The sequence below is a fragment of the Chrysemys picta genome, chromosome 6 (genome assembly GCF_011386835.1).
Source record: "Chrysemys picta bellii isolate R12L10 chromosome 6, ASM1138683v2, whole genome shotgun sequence".
NCBI classification, from domain to species: domain Eukaryota; kingdom Metazoa; phylum Chordata; order Testudines; family Emydidae; genus Chrysemys; species Chrysemys picta.
In genome coordinates, this window is record NC_088796.1 from 13,499,362 (window position 1) to 13,519,948 (window position 20,587).

The 20,587-nt window shown below is 44.7% G+C and overlaps 1 protein-coding gene and 1 long non-coding RNA gene across 21 annotated transcripts in view; one reads left to right on the top strand and one right to left on the bottom strand.

Moving 5' to 3' along the window:
- PIAS2 (protein inhibitor of activated STAT 2) overlaps positions 1-20,587 on the bottom strand; it is a 64,634-nt gene that overhangs the window by 13,963 nt on the left and 30,084 nt on the right. For 11 of the 20 annotated variants that reach the window (XR_010588759.1, XM_065549969.1, XM_065549970.1 and 8 more), the window contains 9 exons: positions 14,438-14,522; positions 12,952-13,002; positions 12,735-12,825; positions 11,669-11,803; positions 8,563-8,668; positions 7,388-7,461; positions 6,079-6,239; positions 2,551-2,684; positions 1,675-1,846 (listed from right to left, as the gene is read on the bottom strand). Coding sequence is in view for 18 of the 20 variants with exons in the window: in XM_065549969.1 (XP_065406041.1) it covers positions 1,675-1,846; positions 2,551-2,684; positions 6,079-6,239; positions 7,388-7,461; positions 8,563-8,668; positions 11,669-11,803; positions 12,735-12,825; positions 12,952-13,002; positions 14,438-14,522 (1,009 nt within the window). In the remaining 2 variants the exon portion in view is untranslated. Of the gene's footprint in view, positions 1-1,674; positions 1,847-2,550; positions 2,793-6,074; positions 6,240-7,387; positions 7,462-8,562; positions 8,669-11,668; positions 11,804-12,734; positions 12,826-12,951; positions 13,003-14,437; positions 14,523-20,587 lie in introns of those variants that run through there. The other 9 variants (XR_010588758.1, XM_065549965.1, XM_065549966.1 and 6 more) reach the window with 2 other exon arrangements.
- Positions 12,821-18,679, top strand: LOC135972340 (uncharacterized). Its single transcript, XR_010588761.1, has 2 exons — positions 12,821-17,277; positions 18,056-18,679. It is a non-coding gene; the product is annotated as an uncharacterized LOC135972340 (long non-coding RNA).

Sequence of the window (20,587 nt, forward strand, 5' to 3'; positions counted from 1 at the left end):
CCAGCGGAGGGCAACAAAAATGATTAGGGGTCTGGAGCACATGACTTATGAGGAGAGGCTGAGGGAACAGGGAATGTTTAGTCTCCAGAAGAGAAGAATGAGGGGGGATTTGATAGCTGCTTTCAACTACCTGAAGGGGGGTTCCAAAGAGGATGGAGCTCGGCTGTTCTCAGTGGCGGCAGATGACAGAACAAGGAGCAATGGTCTCAAGTTGCAGTGGGGGAGGTCTAGGTTGGATATTAGGAAACACTATTTCACTAGGAGGGTGGTGAAGCACTGGAATGTGTTACCTAGGGAGGTGATGGAGTCTCCTTCCTTGGAGGTTTTTAAGGCCCGGCTTGACAAAGCCCTGGCTGGGATGATTTAGTTGGGAATTGGTCCTGCTTTGAGCAGGGGGTTGGACTAGATGACATCCTGAGGTCCCTTCCAACCCTGATATTCTATGATTCTCTAACTTCACCACCTCAACCAAGCTTCACAATCATCATTGCTGTGTACAGCATTAAATTGTTTAAAACGTATACTATACGTATATGTATACATAATATAGTTTTTTGTCTGGAAAAAATTTTTCCCTCCCCCCATTTACATTAATTCTTATGGGGAAATTGGCTTCGCTTAACATTGTTTCACTTAAAGTCGCATTTTTCAGGAACATAACTACAACGTTAAGCGAGGAGGTACTGTACTCCCCTTCTTTAGATGAGTATCTAAAGGTCTCTCAGGCCCCCAAAGTACTCCAACTGAAATGCCCTGATAGGAAGATGTAGCCTGGGACTGTTGCTGAGTGATATAAAAAATGGGAGGGACCCAGAAGAGAAAAATGTTGGTAATGGTAAGTAATTTCACTGGAAGTTGGGAATCCTGTGTCTAGCTGGGAAAAACAGGGGGATGATGAGATAAGAGAACTTTTAGGAAGTGGCACTTCTGACAGGGCCTGGCAAAAGCCACTGAACAAAATCCATCCCCCTTGTAACTCTATTAAAACAACAGAATTGTATCCAGGAATGAATATGGCCTCCTTGTTTTTAGCAGGATGGCTTTTTGCCATCTCTGCCAATCTTCTGGAGTTGAGTTTTGTGGTTTTTTGGGGGGTCTTTAACTCCCATTGCTGCTTCTTCTAACCCACTTAACTCTCCTCTCTCACACAGTGTTTTCTGTCTCTCTTCTGGTTGATGATCAGGTTTAAGAAATTCAGCTGCATACAGACTTTGGAAGGAAAATCTAGGAGTTGATTCAACACAGTACAGTGTTTCCCTTCTAAAGCTGACATGCTGAAGTCCAGCATATCAATGAAACAGCACTATAGGATTTCAGGATGCAGACCCCCTTCACTATTTGTGGTATTTTCAACTCTTAAATGAAAGCTGGTTTAGCAGGAATGTATTAGCATTTAGCACTGGGGACGCCCTCTGCCACAGCTATCACACCAAGGGAGTACGTTCTTGCATACACAACAAGTGAGGGCAAATCTCCGTGTGATGTAAAACTATATAAAATAATCACCTGTACGAAGATACCATATATTAATACAGTTTTCTGCAAGAAGTAACCTAACAGAAGTTCTGATGTGGAAATTTGGAACTGCATCCAGAAGAGATATTTACAAGTCCATCCACATGTTAGTTGTTATTCTGTAATGTCTCAGATAAGCTAACTTTAAAATTAACAAACCCTTTGGTTGGGCTTCCTTGTGTTTCAGACATAAATATGCATTTCCTTTTGGCAGGAGGATCTTCCTCTTCATCAGAAGAGCTTTCTCTTGTCAAGTCGATAACATCTACTTTCTTCTTGTTTACCTCATTGGCCACTGTCACAGAACATGGTTTGCTGACAACAGTGGAACCTAAAAGGAGAAGCATAATTGTTTAAGCAATGTTAACATCAGCCGTTTCCATTTGTGGTATGAATAGCCTCTCAAATTCTACTGTACTTAACTGAAACATGGGCCTTTTGGCCTCTATATAGGAAATCAGAATTCAAAAGCAACCTTGGGATTACTACTCCCTGCACCAAAGACTGGGAGCCACAAAGGCCTTATGTACACTACCGCTTAAGTTGACGTAAGTTACGTCACTCGGGTGTGAAAAGACCCCGAGTGACGTAACTTACACCAACTTCATGTGGTATCTACACCGTGCTATATCGCTGGGAGAGCGCTCTCCCATCAACTTATTGTGTCTTCACCAGACCCGCTAAATTGACGCGCTGAATCAATCGCAGTGGTGCCAATTTAGCGCTGTAGTGAAGACCAGCCCCAAAAGACCTAGATCATCCAGTATATCTCTGTGTTACCAGAGGGGAACAAATTGCTTCTTGTGCCTCTCCCAGGGATAATGAACAGTCCATTTCCCAAAAGAATCAACATGAAAAAAAAAAAAAAATTTAAGAGAGAGAAAGGGATGTTCTTTTAAAATCTAAATGGGTGAAGGGATACCAAGCCCCCAAACTCACTACTGGTAGCTAAAAGGGTTATCCTAGTTACATCTGAGAGTCTATAACGTTTAGATATTTTTATCCATTTGATATTCAGTACACAAATATACATACTTTCTATTTTGGTACACTGAGGACTGGACACTTTCAGAGCTTCCTTCTTAGGCCTCATAGGACACCAAGAACCATCCTCTTGGAATTTAATCTCATCCACATCTGAACATTCATTAAGGATTTCCATAAAGAGCCTGGAAAATAAAGTTGAGTTGCTTTGGTTTTGTTTACGGTCCTGAGCTAAATCAGAAGTGATGAAGTTAAAAGCCAGCTGTAATGGAGTGTGAATTGCATCAAGGAAGCTACGGAGAAAAAAAAAAAAAAAAAAAAATTTCATCTACCTGGGGTATTACATTACACTATCAAAGAAACTGAGGAACCACCTGATCAGCATCCGATACAGCAAACAGGAAAACATCAAAAAAAAGCTCTCCAACCTGGAGACTTTCATAAATAACCAACCTTCCACACAAACGGACTTTACTAAAATAAGACAGGAGATCTACATTACACACTTCACCTCTCTACAAAGGAAAAAAAGATCGTAAGCGGTCTAAAATCCTACCTGCCACATGGGGCCACAACAGTGGTATCCCTAACTCACCCAGCAATATCGTCAATTTATCCAGCTACACACACAACTTGGTAGAAGAGTCTGCCCTATCTCGGGGACTCTTTTTGCCTCACCACCCCCACAAACATGATACAGTTCTGTGGTGATCTGGAAGCCTACTTTCGCCATCTCCGACTCAAAGAATACTTTCAAGGTAACACTGAAGAGCGCACTGATACATAGATACCCCCCCACACCAACAGCACAAGAAGAAGAACGCCACAAGGACTCCTCCTGAGGGTCGAAATGACAGTCTGGACCTATACACAGAATGCTTCCGCCGACGTGCACAGGCAGAAATTCTGGAAAAACAACAACGTCGTTTGCCTCATAACCTAAGTCGTGCAGAACGCAATGCCATCCAAGGCTTCAGAACCAACCCTGACATTATAATCAAAGAGGCTGATAAAGAAGGTGCAGTTGTCATCATGAACAGGTCTGACTACCAAAAGGAGGTTGCCAGACAACTCCCCAATACCAAATTCTACAGGCCACTTTCCTCAGATCCCACCGAGGAATATACTAAGAAACTGCACCATCTACTCAGGACACTCCCTAGCACCATCTATTCAGGACACTCCCTACACTAACACAGGAACAAATCAACATACCCTTAGAGGCCCAACCGGGGTTATTCTATCTACTACTCAAGATTCACAAACCTGGAAACCCTGGACGCCCCATCATCTCTGGAATTGGCACTCTCACTGAAGGACTGTCTGGATATGTGGACTCTCTACTCCGACCTACACCACCAGCACTCCCAGCTATCTCCGTGACACCACTGATTTCCTGAGAAAACTACAATGCATTGGTGATCTTCCAGAAAACACCATCCTAGCCACCATGGTTGTGGAGGCTCTCTACACAAACATCCCACACACAGATGGAATACAAGCTGCCAGAAACAGTATCCCTGATGATGCCACAGCACAACTGGTTGCTGAGCTCTGTGACTTCATCCTCACGCACAATTATTTCAAATTTGGTGACCATATATACCTCCAGACCAGTGGCACTATTTTGGGCACCCGCATTGCCCCACAATATGCCAACATTTTTATGGCTGACCTGGAACAACGCTTCCTCAGCTCTCATCCACTCACGCCCCTTCTCTACCTACGCTACATTGATGACATCATCATCTGGACCCATGGGAAGGAGATTCTGGAAGAATTCCACCACGATTTCAACAGCTTCCACCCCACCATCAACCTCAGCCTGGACCAATCTACACGGGAGGACCACTTCCTAGACACCATGGTACAAATAAGTGATAGTCACGTTAACACCACCCTATACCGAAAACCCACCGACGGCTATGCCTACCTTCATGCCTCCAGCTTCCATCCCGAACACACCATACGATCCATTGTCTACAGCCAAGCGCTGAGGTTATAACCGCATTTGCTCCAATCCCTCAGAGTTGGACAGAGACCAACACCTACAAGATCTTCACCAAGCATTCTTAAAACTACAATACCCGCATGAGGAAATAAGGAAACAAATCAACAGAGCCAGATGTGTACCCAGAAGCCTCCGGCTGCAAAACAAGCCCAAGAAAGAAACAAACAGAACTCCACTGGCCATCATCTAGAGTCCTCAGCTAAAACCTCTCCAACGCATCAGTAGTGATCTACAACCCAGACAACGATCCCTCGCTTTCACAGCCCTTGGGAGGCAGACCAGTCCTTGCCCACAGACAACCTGCCAACCTTAAGCATATTCTCACCAGCAACTACACACCGCACCATAGTAACTAACTCAGGAACCAATCCATGCAACAAACCTCGATGCCAAATCTGCCCACATATCTATACCAGCGACACCATCACAGGACCTAACCAGATCAGTCACAACATCACCGGTTCGTTCACTTGCACGTCTACCAATGTAATATTACGCCATCATGTGCCAGCAATGCCCCTCTGCTATGTACATCGGCCAAACTGGACAATCCCTACGTAAAAGGATAAATGGACACAAGCCAGATATTAGGAATGGCAATATACAAAAACCTGTATGAGAACACTTCAATCTCCCTGGCCACACAATAGCAGATGTAAAGGTAGCCATCTTACAGCAAAAAAAACTTCAGGACCAGACTCCTAAGAGAAACTGCAGAGCTTCAGTTCATTTGAATGGCTGTGAATGGCTAGCCAACTACAAAAGCAGTTTCTCCTCCCTAGGTGTTCACACCTCAACTGCTAGAAGAGGGCCTCATCCTTCCTGATTGAACTAACCTCGTTATCTCTAGACTGATTCTTGCCTGCATATTTATACCTACCTCTGGAAATTTCCACCACATGCATCTGATGAAGTGGGTATTCACCCACAAAAAGCGTATGCTCCAATACTTCTGTTAGTCTATAAGGACTACCCAAAGGACTGTCACTTTTTACAGATCCAGACTAACACGGCTACCCCTCTAAAACATTACTCTACAATCAAGGGTCCTATGGCACCTTTAAGACTAACAGAAGTATTGGGAGCATAAGCTTTCGTGGGTAAGAACCTCACTTCTTCAGATGCAAGTAATGGAAATTTCCAGAGGCAGGTATAAATCAGTATGGCGATAACGAGGTTAGTTCAATCAGGGAGGGTGAGGTGCTTTGCTAGCAGTTGAGGTGTGAACACCAAGGGAGGAGAAACTGCTTCTGTAGTTGGATAGCCATTCACAGTCTTTGTTTAATCCTGAGCTGATGGTGTCAAATTTGCAAAGTTGGCAGGTTGTCTGTGGATGAGGAACACTATGGTCTGGTGTTATGTAGGAGGTCATTTTAGATGATCATAAATGGTCCCTTCTGGCCTTGATATCTCTGAATATTCAAGGAAATAAGTTAACATTGAAATAAGATAGCCAGAAACTGCAAATCTCAATGTTGAAACCATAGCATAGGTTTGTACTTGCTGTATTCATATTCTAAGACACAGAACTACTGTAAAAAAGGTAAATGACAAACTCAATCTCTTACCCATCTAATATTAGACTCTCATAAGCTGCCTTTTTGTCACAGACAGGACAAATCCAGGTGGGCTTCTTTTCATTCATTTGTAGGTAAAGAGCAGCATCAAAACATTGCAGATGTGTGCAGGTAACAGCACGGCATGGGATTGTCAGTCTCATTTTTCCCAGCTGCAGGAGATGCAATAGAAACAAATATCAGCATGACAGACAAGAGGGAACCAAAATACATTTTCGGAGATAACAATGAAATAAACCAGTCACAGGATAAGAATGGTTTCCTGCTGGTAAATAAATGCCCAATCCCAAGGTCCTGGTAGGCCCATAAATCCTATCAAAATCAACAGGAGTTGTATGTGCAGAAAGAATACAGGATTGTGTCATTCACAGAGACATTGGTTTTGCCTCTAAATGTCAAGGCCCAGCAGAGGCCTTTTAATAGCCGATAGGGCCAGCACAATGTCAGTGTTCTATTGCTATGATTTTGTTACAGTAAAATGCTTGAAGCATTCATAATATGTTGTACCTTTTATCCCAGGATCTCAACGTGCTTTATGAACACGGATTAGTGAAGTCTGACTTCTGAATTGGTATTATACCCACTTTATATGGGTAAACTGAAGAACAAAGCAGATCACTTAGCTGGTCACAGACACACAAACAAATTTGTGACTGCGCTGGGAATAAAAGTTTTGACTCCCAGGCATCTTGTTCTTGTTAAAAGATTACACTACTACAGACTTGCAGCATTATTTCAATCTAAACAGGCTCAAAGAGAATCCCAAAGTTATTTGTAGGTCTTATGACATTCAGTGTCAAAGTGGTCAAGAGTTGGCTTATTCTTATAAAAAGGTGGTAGTTTGGTATAGTAGGACGGACATTTGAATCAGGGGATCTAAACTCTATTCCCTGCTCTGCCATTTATCTGCTGAGAAACTCTGGACAAGTCATGTCAATTTTTAATGCCTCAGTTTCACCCTCTTAAAAAAAAGGGGGGTGGGGGACGGGGATAACAATACTTCCTCTCCTGTTTAAAAGGTCTTGAGAGGTACAAATGATCAAGTATATTGCACTGGATGCTCTCACAGCACTTTTATGCTTTAACTTGTTGACTACTGTTTGTATTTAAAAAAATACCACTTATTATATTATAGAAATCCCTCTAACAGTAAAAGCTATTTTATGAAGTTCTGAGTTGTGGGCCCTTTTTACAATAATCCAACTTTGAATGTAAGATGAACAAAAATAAAGAATGATTTCCTCCCCCCACCCCCACCCCAAAAATTTAATTGCATATTATACTTCACAACTTTACTTACAGGACACATCAGAGATACCCGCAAACTGGTTGTGGCAATTTCGCTATCAGGATCAGCCGTCAGCTTTTCTTTAACTAGTACAATGAAAAACACAATTTAAATTACATTACATAATCATTATTAAAAATGCCATTCTCGCCACTCAGGTGTTTGAGTAGATACTCAATGATTAGGGGGCTTGAGCACATGACTTATGAGGAGAGACTGAGGGAACTGGGATTGTTTAGTCTGCAGAAGAGAAGAATGAGGGGGGATTTGATAGCTGCTTTCAACTACCTGAAAGGGGGTTCCAAAGAGGATGGAACTAGACTGTTCTCAGTGGTACCAGATGACAGAACAAGGAGTAATGGTCTCAAGTTGCAGTGGGGGAGGTTTAGGTTGGATATTAGGAAAAGCTTTTTCACTAGGAGGGTGGTGAAGCACTGGAATGGGTTACCTAGGGAGGTGGTGGAATCTCCTTCCTTAGAGGTTTTTAAGGTCAGGCTTGACAAAGCCCTGGCTGGGATGATTTAGTTGGGAATTGGTCCTGCTTTGAGCAGGGGATTGGACTAGATGACCTCCTGAGGTCCCTTCCAACCCTGATATTCTATGATACTCACTAATATACTGCTTAATTTTCATGTAAAGTCGTCTAAATTGAGAAGCTGGGAAATTTGCTTACAGCAAGTATCAAATTTGCATTGATTTCCTAGTTTTAGGCCCAATCCTGCAAACACTGGCAGGCAGAGTACTCACTGCCATCAACAGTAATCCCACTGATGACCCACAGCAGTTAGCACTAGGCACAATGGTATTTGCAGGAGCGCGCCTTAACCTATATATAGGCTGAATCAAATACAACCTTTGAAGGGGGCCTCCAAAAAAGTCTTTACACTTCACAGGAAGGTGAACGGCACCTCATACATGTGGAGAGATTAATGGATATTGATGTCAACACAAGCGCTACGTTTTACAGCCCACCACTGCAGAGGTGCTCTTAGCAATATCAGGAGAGAGTCCAGACACTGAGTAGTTGTTCCCCTCATGGTCTGGAATGAGCAAAAGCATTGCAAACTCTCTCTCTCTCTCTCTACTGGAGATAGAAGACTTCTGTAAATCTGCATGCTGTAAATTTGGTATCTTTCACCAATTCTAGAGTAAAAAGCAACAAAAGTAGAAAAATTCAACCAACTTACTTAGTGCTCTGGAATGGTCTGGGTTTCTGATACCTTTCATTTTTAACCTCTGCAAAAGCATGGCTGAGGTGAGCTGCCGAACAAGATATACAGACATGGAGTAATTCTACAAAAGAAGAAAAATATGATTAGGGATGGGAGTTTCCCTGCCTTTTATTTGAAAACAAACAAAAAACAACCAGTTTTATTTCATGCAGTAACAGACATACCTCACAATACAGTAAGATTATAAACTATGCTAGCAGAATTAAACGTAAATCAATTTTCTGTTAGTTCAACAAAACAAATGGTCACACCTTTTTGAAATATTTTTATAGATTAATGATGGTGCAGAAATGGAATTTCTTCCTAAGTAAAGCTATTTATTAGTTTGCTGACCAAAGTCTGAAGCTATTGCAATCAGTGGGATAAAATCACAGTTGGTTCAAGACAGTGCACCTCTTCATAAAGTTCCACCCTCTTACACCAACAGAGAACTTGGCCAGATGTCAAGTCATGTGTTTGGCAGTTTTATGGTAGGTATCTCAAAATGTGACCCAAAACAGAATATAAAACTGTTTTATATAAAAGCACATGCCTGCCCACATAATCATTATTAGTGCACATTTCAGACTAATACTAACACAATTACTTTCTCCCACGACTTTAGCAGGCTCCCAAGTGAACAACTGCAGGAGAGTAATATTACGTCTAGACATCTCCAATACCAGTAGTAGAGTGGATCAGAGCTCAAGATGGGAGTTTGCTTCTGGGAAAAAGTAATAATGTACAGATAGACAAAATTGAATAATCTATCCTCCCTCCAGTGTGCAATAGTTCTCTATAATACAGTTATTAATATCTTGTATAGTCTAAATTGGGGTACAAGAACTGGATGCCAGTACTTCACTTGAAAGACTATTCCTCAGTACTACAGATCTCACCATCATAAAATTTTCCCGATTTAACGTAAGTTTTCCCCTTCTTACCTTCAACCCTGTACTCCCAGTTATACTTCCTTTTACTATGTCAAATAACACCTCCACCTGTTCTTGTTATTTACACCCTGTCAATGTTAAAAGGCATATCCCATTCAACTGTCACTCAAATGAATGAAACAATATTTAACTCACTCTTCCTGCAAATTAAGCACTCTTGGCCTCAGAACTTTAAATGCTCTCCTCTGAATGCCCTCCAATTTGTCACCATCTTTTTGGTCAAACTCAGAGCAGAGCACACTATTTCAGGTGTGGTCACACCTATTTCCTTCTTGTGATACGATATAACTTTTTGCTACATATGGAAGGTATTGGTCTATTTACTACTGTATCATATGGCAAAATCAAGCCTAGTCTGGTGTACGCTTGTACCATTACTACTTTTGAGGTTTCTCCATTATTGATCTGTTTTGGTCTATTTTTCCTTGGTTATATTTTCTAAATCAGATCTCAGTTTGCAATTTTTGGTCCTCACTGGTGTTTACCACTGCTCCCTAATTCATACCATCTGCGAGTTTCATTAACTCACTTTATCACTTCTTTCAGATCACTGATGAAGATTAAGACACTATAGTACCCCCACTAGACACTTCCCCTCCAACAAAATGTGCTGCTTATAACCCTTTGTTTACAGTTCTTCATAGCCAGTTTTCTTTCCTTTTAGCTATGGTCTTATGGCTCCCATCACTGTAGTATCAGAGTGCCTTCTATTTAAACACAGAAACACTCCTAAGTATTTAAAAATAGAAATGAAAACAACATTTCTTCCTTTGAAACCTGTTGGAGGAATAGTTATATCTGAGTGCACAAAAGTTGTCTCCCTGGAAGCCAAGTGTGTGTGTGGGGGTGGGGGTGTTGAATGAGTTCTAAAGCAGTCTGGATCACACTTATCTCTTGCAGGCACAAGTTCCACAATATAGATCCAGCTCCTGTGAAAGTTCTGCATTCACGAGGCTTCCACTACCAGTTAACAGATGTATCACTGGTGAATGTAGCTATTGTGGGAGGTTATGATCACTGTGGGAGAGGGGATCTCTCAGAAGCTGGGTCCAATACCATGAAAGGTTTCCAATTTCAGGACAGAGACCCTGAACCAGACTACTGAATTCAGGGCTCAATCCTGCAAGATGCTGAGCACTCTGACATGGATCTAGCAAAGCACTTCACCATGTGCTTATATTACATCTTATAAGTAGTCCCATAGGCTTCAGTGTCAGAGTACTTCGCATCTTGCACAAAGGAGCCTTGGCAACCAATGCAGAGAGAATACCGCATTGATGCATGTGCAGCAATCCATGTTGCTATGCAGATGGCTTGATATGTTTAGCATCAGTTGTAGTAACATTTTAAAAACTCCCACACCCCAATCTGGGTCTATGCTGGTTATGTACTATGTGTATGTGTATGTGTATTATGAACACTGTAACCGACACTTGTAATCCCACATAACCCAAGCCTGACCCCAGATATACAGTACCTTCCTTCTTAATTTGTGTAAATTTGATTTTAAACATTAACTTAATTGTGAAATTAATGTTTTTATGAAGCCAATTTTACTTATAAATGAACAGCATTTAGGTAGAAAATAGGAAACTCAAACATGTCTGCATGAGGGTGGCTGGAGACAAGGCACGTCTGGTCATTTTCAAAATGTTTGCTCCTGTGCCCCTGAACTTCTCTTATTAATCTTAATGGCCAACTGCCTATAGAAGACTCATGCTACAGAGCATTTTCTTTGTCACAAACTATATCATCAAGTTAGGAAATGGCAAGTTCCTCTCATTACTACTCATTTTTATTATTCTTCATCTCACTACAAACAGTGAAAAATAAAAAAATTGTTCTCTGAAGCAATTCTAAAGCCTTTTACATTATTGTTTTACTTTAATAAGTTTCAGGTGAAATGCTGGCACTGCTGAACTCACTGGAGTTTTGCCATTGACTTCAATGGCACCAGGATTTCTCCTATAGTCATTAATCAAGCTACTGGATGGGAAGAGAGTTGAAATCTTTATAGTGAAGGAGTACAGGCAACTTATGTTAGCACATCTCTTGCCTGCAACAATCAAAGAGGGAAAAGGAGTAATACTGAGTGAGGTTACTCTCATACTACAAAGAACATAGTTTACCTTTCCAATTTCAGATGCCCAAGAAATGGAGATCTGGTTTGGCACTGCTGATGATAATCTAACTAGAGATGTAATATTCAATGGGCGGCCAGGTCGCTTCTGCTCAATCCCATTTTTTGGTGGTGGAGCATATCCCTGCAATAAGGAAGAAAAGAAGTGTTTCTCTAAAATTTTAGACTGTACTCTGGTCAAACTCCGACTGTACTCTGAAATCTACTGAAGAGACACCATTACAAGGTTTTTGGAAAACAGAAGTTTTTATACCAAGTTAAAAATATTGTTTTCTGAAGTTAGTTTTTGGCACTCCTTTTGTATTTTGCAATCACAAATCATTTACTTACTTACCCTTCTCTCCCACCCCAATAAGCGTCTTGTAATCATTAGCAAAGAGACCTTTACTTCCCTCTAGTGACTGGGTACGCATCAAGTTACATGCTCTGTCCTGAAACTTATCAATATAGAAAAGTTCTGTACAGCTTTACAGAGCTGTACAAAGATTACCTGTAAATGGGTAAAGTTCTCCTCCCTTTTCATCTACCCTCAAGCTTCAGAGTTCTAGTGCATACGAGTCACAACCTTGCCCAAATGTTAATTGTTATGAAAATACCTGCCCATAGAAATGAGTCTCACATTAGCCTTCTCTGTGCTAGGGAGATTCTGCAAAAAGTTCCCTACGGTTGTTTGGCTCCACCACTATTGGCAATGTTTGAAGCCCTAGAATGTGTCTGTCCTTCATCCTCACCGTGAATATTGCTATATCCCCACAGCTATTTAAGAAGAATCTTTATGCTGCAATTTATCTTTGTCACAAATGGACCGAAATAATTAATATCTACATAGTACTTTTAACGTGTAAAATGCTAAATATTAGCATTGGTATCTTAGTGATCATCAGTGCCTGCAAATGCCCGATGTACAGATCGGTAACTACACAGGCAAATTAGACATAAATTTGTGAGCAAATTTTTAAAAAAAGAGTCAGACCCTTTTTCTTCCCCACTTTAGACTTTAAGCAAACTAATCTATCAGCAAAAGCTACATATTGAATAGAATTTCAATAACTTACCGGCAATGGAAATAACTTCCCATTTACTTTAATGCACAAACTATTAGGATAGTTATCTTCTTGAGGGCAGCTAGTCTCTGCTAGGCATAACCTATTTCCAAAAGAGAAATTTCATTTTTAAGTGACGTTGCACTCAGAAAACTATTTATATATGTTAAAATATACTTGAATTAAAATAATGAAGTACAAACTTAATGTAAGAAAAACCTTTAATCACCTTAGCTGAACTTGGACTGTGTAATCCCTCCTGCCCCCTGGCAAGAAGTCCCTGTTGGGGGGAAAAGAAAAAAAAGAGAGTCTATTGAGAGAGAGGGAGGGGAGGGGGTCGGAGGGGAAACAAAATCTCACACCCCAATCTATCACATAGGAAAAAAGGACAGACCTGCTCCAACATCTCTAGTTACTTTCAAGACTCTTAAGTTTCTCATTACTACACTACCCATGTAGTACAAGAACAAAGCACTTGTAACCAAAACAATCTATTTGTATTAAAAGGATAAACTAGGTCTGTGCCTTCCCTCCAGCCAGGTCTTGGGACTCCAAGGAGGTTGTGTAGAGAGAGGGGAGGAAAAAAAAAATCTGACACCACCTGAGGGGGGAAGCCAGCCCGAAGGAGGTCCTCCCTACTGCATTCCACTGACAAACAAGGATAGAGGGTAGAAGCAGCCTCCCACCCCAGCAATTAGTGATGTAAATATTGTTTAAAAAGATAACTGTTTAATCTATTAAATAGGTTAACCGATTCGGGCCTCTCTCCATTTCAGGCAGGACCTTTGTTCCGAGGATGGCGCATCTCCCCTCCCCCCCCTTGCCCCTGACAGATGGGAAGGGCAGCTGAGCTCATACTGGGGGTGACAACAGGCCTAGCCAGGAGAGCCTAGGGCAGTTGAGGGGGCCCAGCACCTCCCTCGCATCCTCAGTACCCAGGAAAAGGGAGGGGGGGCCCAGGTACCTAGTTGTCGCAATGTGGCCTCCGCATACACTCCATGCCACGCCAGCAGCAGCTTCCCTTACCAGCGTGCTGACCACCTCCGCAGCCAAACCCCTTCCAATGGCACAGGGAGAAGCCAGGGATGACTTTACTCCCCTGACGGGGCCCACAGCCCCTGCCAACCCCCGTGGCCAAACGTGTACACCCTGCCCGGCTGGCCGTGCCCCCTCCTCCCCGCGAAGCCCCCGGGGAGAAAACCCTGCTGGGCTAGAGTGTTAATATCGACCCGGCCCCTTTAAGATGGGAATGATGCCCACCCTTTCCTGGTTGCCATAATCACCTCTTGCCAGAACCTGGTCAAGACCCACGTGCATGGGGCTAACGGTCGTGGGGGTTAACGGTTAGACTACTACTTACCCGTTAACCGCTTAATATTTTACATCCCTACCAGCAACCAGGGAACATGGGGAAGAAAACAGTCTGCCACTCTTGCAGCAGCCATGAAGGCTATTTGATTTCAATTAATCAGGTCTCATTTTCTTATCTAACTCCCTGATGATGCAGGATTGTTCCCCAACATAACCATTATGTGTTTGTACAAACACTAGTTTTAGGTGTACTGAATAATAGGCTCCCACCCACCACTTCACTTGAAAGATTGTTCCACAGGCGAAGAGATGTGAAGGAAGATTTTTCTGAAACTCCCTTGCAACTTTGCAAAAGCAGTGATTTGACACATGCTCACAAATAAATGCCAAGCACTCCCTCTTACCTGGAAATGCAGATTTCTCTGACTTGCTGAGGTGTTAAAGCAAAGATAAAAAACTTCTCTTGGAACCTCTGAATACTGCTCTGTACTGAGAGAAGACATGCAAAGCAGCTTTAAAACAGAATGGTCCACTAACAAAAGTCCAAATGATTGCAAGGGTGGTGAGTTAATAGAAGAGTCCACAACTCTGCTTTCTTGGACAAAACAAAGGTCACATAATAATGGAGTTGCTGTTGATTACATGCATTTGTCAATGAGGAATGGATATGAATCATTCAATTACAGTCAGATAGCTTAATATTAAAATTACACTTAATACTAAAGTGACATTTTTGCCTTCTTCAGAAGCTTGGAAAACTAGGTTTATTTTATTCCTAGATTTTACAAGGGATTATACAGAGTTGAAGTGTTCCAAAATTTTCGCTGGGTGTCAGGCAAACATGCAAAGCAAACAGCAACCCTGCATTTCCTCCCACATCGCCTCATAAAAATATAAGAAGTAGAGTTTGAGATATTACAGTAAGTAGTTATCAGACAAGCATGTGCAGAAGCTGTTACTGGCCAGATGGAGAATAACGATTCACTGGAAAACTGCTTTAATCCCAGGAGCGGTGAAGGAAGTTACACCTTTGGAAAGTACCAGACCTCAATACTAAAGAAAACCATCTATACGACGACTTTGCCTACACTACAAAGTTTGGTCAGCAAAAGCTGTCTTTTGCCGACAACACAGGGGCGGCGTGCACACACGACAAAGCTACTTTTGGCGGCAAAACACCGCTGTTTTGCTGACAAAATAAAACCACCTCAACGAGAGGCATAAAGCATTTTGTGGCAAAGTTAAAATGACAAAGAATCAGTTGTTTTGCCGACATAACTGGCTTCCAGTTCCACCAGTATCCCACAATGCCTGCCGTGACCTCTCTGTTCACGGTTTTGAACTCCGCTGCCCTGCAGGCATGCACCCCTCCCCTTTGAAAGCTCCAGGAAGCATTTGACAGCTGAGTGTGCAGCTCCCTTTGGGGAACAAAGAGCAAATCATTAATGTGGAATGCTCCTGTTCTGCCCTGCACTAGGAACACGGGGACTGGGGGGGGAGAAGGAAACAACTGCTGTGCTGCTTTGACATTCCTCAGCAGGGAGAGCTGCTCAGGATGCCGCTCCCAGCAGCTGAGGAAGCGGTCGGAGAATTCGGAGTGAATCACAGAACCCCAGGCAGGCAGAGTGGAAGAGACTTGAAGAGACTGCTGTGCGGAGCAGGGGGAATGGCGTGTGTGTGTGTGTGGGGGGGGTGTCCCCCTCCCCCTGCCTCAGGATAGGTCAGTCAGCCTGCTGTCTCCCCTGTCCCAGACACCACTATCCTCTCCCTCCCCCCACACACTTCAGTTGAAAAGCAGCTGACAATCTACTGGGATGCCTGGAACATGTGACTGAGAAATCTGTGTCATGTGACGTTGTACCTGCCCCATGAGGCATTGCAAACCCTTCCCAAAGCACCCCGCAGCTAGTTGCACAGTGGGATAGCTACCCACAGTGCACTGCTCTCTGTCGATGCAAGAGCTGTTAGTGTGGATGCACTCTGGTGACACAAGGAGCTAGTGTGGACACGCCACAGCACTTTTGAATTAAAGTGCTTTAATTAAAGAAGCATAACTTTTGCCAACAAAACTTTGTAGTGTAGACAAGGCCTAAACGTGCCTGGGGATCCCCCTTGTGAATAATTAAGGAGGCAGGGAGGAAATCAGACTAATGGTAGAATCCTTTTACATACGCCTACTTGGCCATTTGTGATGGTAATTATTTTAACATGAGAACAGGGTGTAAAATGTGTTCCCTTATGGATTTCTTTTCTGGGACCAATCGCACCCATAATACTAGGTTTCAGGGTAGCATCCGTGTGAGGCCTTGGCTACACTTGCGTGTTACAGCGCTGTAAAGCCGCCCCCAGCGCTGTAACTCACTCCCCGTCCACACTGGCAAGGCATTTGCAGCGCTGTATCTCCGTGGTTGCAGCGCTGCATGTACTCCACCTCCCTGAGAAGAATAGTGAGTATTGCGCTGTCGCTGCAGCGCTGCGGCGCCAGTGTGGCCGCCCAATGCGCTGTGAATGGCCTCCAGAATTATTCGGCAGTATCCCACAATGCCTGTTCTAGCCACTCTTGTCATCAGTTCAAACTCTACTGCCCTGGCCTCAGGTAACCAACTATGTGACCCACCCTTTATGTTCCCCGGGAATTTTAAAAATCCCCTTCCTGTTTGCTCAGCTCAGCGTGGCGTGGAGTGCTATCAGCGAATCTTTCCATGTGACCATGCCTCCACATGCCGAGCGAGCCCCAGCATGGAGCAATGGCGAGTTTCTGGACCTCATCAGTGTTTGGGGGAAGAAGCTGTCCAGTCACAGCTGCGCTCCAGCCATAGGAATTACAATATCTTCGGGAAGGTATCAAAGGATATGATGGAAAGGGGGCATGACCGGGACGCCCTGCAGTGCAGGATTAAAGTGAAGGAGATGCGGAGTGCCTACCGCAAAGCCCGTGACGCAAACGGCCGCTTGGGTGCTCCCCCCGCGACCTGCCGATTCTACAAAGAGCTGGATGCGATACTTGGGGTTAACCCCACCTCCACTCCCAGCACCACCATGAACACTTCAGAGCCGGTGGGGAGGGAGCAGGGGGGAGAGAGGAGGAGGAGGAGGAAAACGGGAGTGATGGTGGTGGGCCGGATGGAGACACCCCGGAATCCCTGGAACCATGCAGCCAGGAGCTCTTCTCGAGCCAGGAGGAAGGTAGCCAGTCACAGTGGCCGGTACTTGGTGGAGGACAAGACAGACGAGCAAGTTCCCAGTAAGCGGGTTTCCTTTTCGGGAAGGAATTTTTTCGGTGCGGGCTCTTTGGGAGAGGAGGGTTAGGCCTGCATGCCTAGATGTGGAATAGTGCATTGATGTGGTTTATCACATTGCGGTAATCGGCCTCGGTAATCTCCTCAAATGTCTCATCCAGAACGTGTGCAATGCGCTTGCGCAGGTTTATTGGGAGAGCCACCGTGGTCCTTGTCCCAGCCAGGCTAACAAGTCCGCGCCACTGTGCCGCGAGGGGCGGGGGGAGGACACCATTGCTGCACACAGGCAAGCTGCATATGGGCCAGGGCGGAAGCCGCATTGCAGTAGAAGACCCTCCCTTGCTTCCCAGGTCACCCTCAGCACCGAGATATCGTCCAGGACGATTGTGGGGCACAGTGGGGCACAACGGAAAGAGTTTTGGGACAAGGGCTGGGGGGAGGGGGGGGTGGCGTTTGCGGTACTGCTCCTCTTTCTGCATGGCTACCAGCTCCTGGATAGCGTCTGTGGAAAATGTTGGGACAGTGTTCAGTGTAGGTGCCCCCTGAAGCTATTGGCTCTCCCCAAGGCACAGAAACCCAGAGGACAGTGCAGCCCTGAAACAATCAGTCCCCCTTACTCACCATTTTGAGGCTCCCGTGGGATGTGTGTGCTGTTTCGGACGGGAAAGTTATGCTATTGTGTAGACCCTGTGTGTTTTCTACTCCTTAAGCGTGGGGGGAATCATTACTCTGTCTGGTATAAACAATGCTGCCTCTGTTAAATGTTGCATTTTGCCTATACAGCTGCAACCTTGAGACCTCAGCCGTCCCTCTAATCGCCTGCTCAGAGACTGCAAAGACTCAGGAAGAGACCGCGAAAAAGCAAAGACGACATGCTGCAAGAAGTGATGCGGCAATCTATTAAAGAGAATGAGAAAGCACAGGACTGGAGGGAGAGAGAAAGCAGGATCCACCAGGAAAACGCAGCGCACCAGCGGCAAAGCACCGCGCACCGGCAGCAAAGCAGTGATAGGCTCATAAGCATCCTGGAGCGCCAAGCAGACGCTATCCAGGAGCTGGTAGCCATGCAGAAAGAGGAGCAGTACCGCAAACGCCACCCCTCCCTACAGACCTTGTCCCAAAACTCTTTCCGTTGTGCCCCACTGTCACCTCCAACCCACTTTCCCCAACCTCCATGTTCTTCACGCCACCTGCTGCCTCCAACACCAGTATCTTCTCCACCCAGCCCTGAAAACCACGACCCTTACCCTCTGCACTCAACCCCCATCACCATGCAGTATAGCTGTCCTGAAGTGCAGCACTCACTGCACAGCACACCAGACAGGACATACGCGAATCTGGGATTGTACTGTTCCCCACTCCACCCCCTTGTTTCTTTTCAATAAATGGATTTTTTGGTTTTGAAAACATTCTTTATTATTGCATAAAGTAAAAGACTCCTTAGCCCAGGAAATAAACAGGTACTGCAAGTCTGCTTGTCTGCTAAGCAAACACTGATTCCTAAAGATTGGAACTACTGCACTTCACTCCCATGCAGGGCACCAAATATCACTGCTGGTTTTCAGCCTCAAATTGCTCCCTCAAGGCATCCCTAATCCTTGCAGCCCCACGCTGGGCCCCTGTAATAGCCCTGCTCTCTGGCTGTGCAAATTCAGCCTCCAGGTGTTGAACCTCAGAGGTCCATGCCTGAGTGAAGCTTTCACCCTTCCAGTCACAAATATTATGGAGGGCACAGCACGCAGATATAACCACAGGGATGCTGTTTTCGGCCAAGTCCAGCTTCCCATACAGAGATCGCCAGCAGGCCTTTAAATGGCCAAAGGCACACTCCACAGTCATTCAGCACCGGCTCAGCCTGTAGTTGAACTGTTCCTTGCTGCTGTCAAGGCTCCCTGTGTAGGGTTTCATGAGCCACGGCATTAATGGGTAAGCGGGATCTTCAAGGATCACAATGGGCATTTCAACTTCCCCTACCGTGATCTTCCACTCTGGGAAAAAAGTCCCAGCCTGCATCTTCCTGAACAGCCAAGTGTTCCGAAAGATGCGTGTATCATGCACCTTTCTGGGCCAGCCTGTGTTAATGTCAATGAAACGCCCACGGTGATCCACAAGCGCCTGGAGAACCATAGAGAAATACCCCTTCCGATTAACGTACTCGGATCCTAGGTGGGGTGGTGCCAGAATAGGAATGTACGTCCCATCTATCACATCTCCACAGTTAGGGAACCTCATTTGTGCAAAGCCATCCACCATTTCCTGCACGTTACCCAGAGTAACAGTTCTTCTGAGTAGGATGCGATTAATGGCCTTTCAAACTTGCATCAACAGGATTCCAACGGTCGACTTTCCCACTCCAAACTGGTTTGCGACCGACCGGTAGCTGTCTGGAGTTGCCAGCTTCCAGATTGCAATAGTCACCTGCTTCTCCACTGGCAGAGCAGCTCTCAATCTCGTGTCCTTGTGCCGCAGGGTGGGGGCAAGCTCCTCACACAGTCCCATGAAAGTGGCTTTTCTCATCCAAAAGTTCTGCAGCCACTGCTCGTCATCCCAGACTTCCATGACGATGTGATCCCACCACTCGGTGCTTGTTTCCCGAGCCCAAAAGCGGCGTTCCACGGTACTGAGCATGTCCGTGAATGCCACAAGCAATTTCGTGTCATACGCGTTATGCGGCTCGATAGCATCGTCTGACTCCTCACTGTCACTGTCACTTTGGATCTTAAGGAATAGTTGGACAACCAAATGTGACGTGCTGGCGAGATAAGTCAGCATACGCCTCAGCAATTTGGGCTCCATTTCCCGCAGACAGATCACGCTGCACAGAAACCGTTGAAAGATGGCGCCAAAGGTGAACGGAAACAAAGGAATTTCTGGGATGCGAAGTGATGCATCACGGGGTGTTGGGACAGGACCCAGAATGCCCCGCACCCACGCCCCCTTCCCACAACCCACAGTGCCAGAATGGGAAAAGGTGCTCTGTGGGATAGCTGCCCATAATGCACCGCTCCCAATAGCGCTGCAATTGCGGCCACGACAGTGCCCTGGGCAGCTGTCAGTGTGGACAGACTGCAGCGCTTTCCCTACTCAGCTGCACGAAGTCAGGTTTAACTCACAGCGCTGTACATCTGCAAGTGTAGCCAAGGCCTTAGTCTGTATCCGCAAAAAGAACAGGAGTACTTGTGGCACCTTAGAGACTAACAAATTTATTTGAGCATAAGCTTTCGTGGGCTACAGCACAGAATGGAACATATGGTAAGAAGAAGAGTTTTTTTGTTTTGTTTTGTTTTTTAATATATGTGTGTGGATACACACACA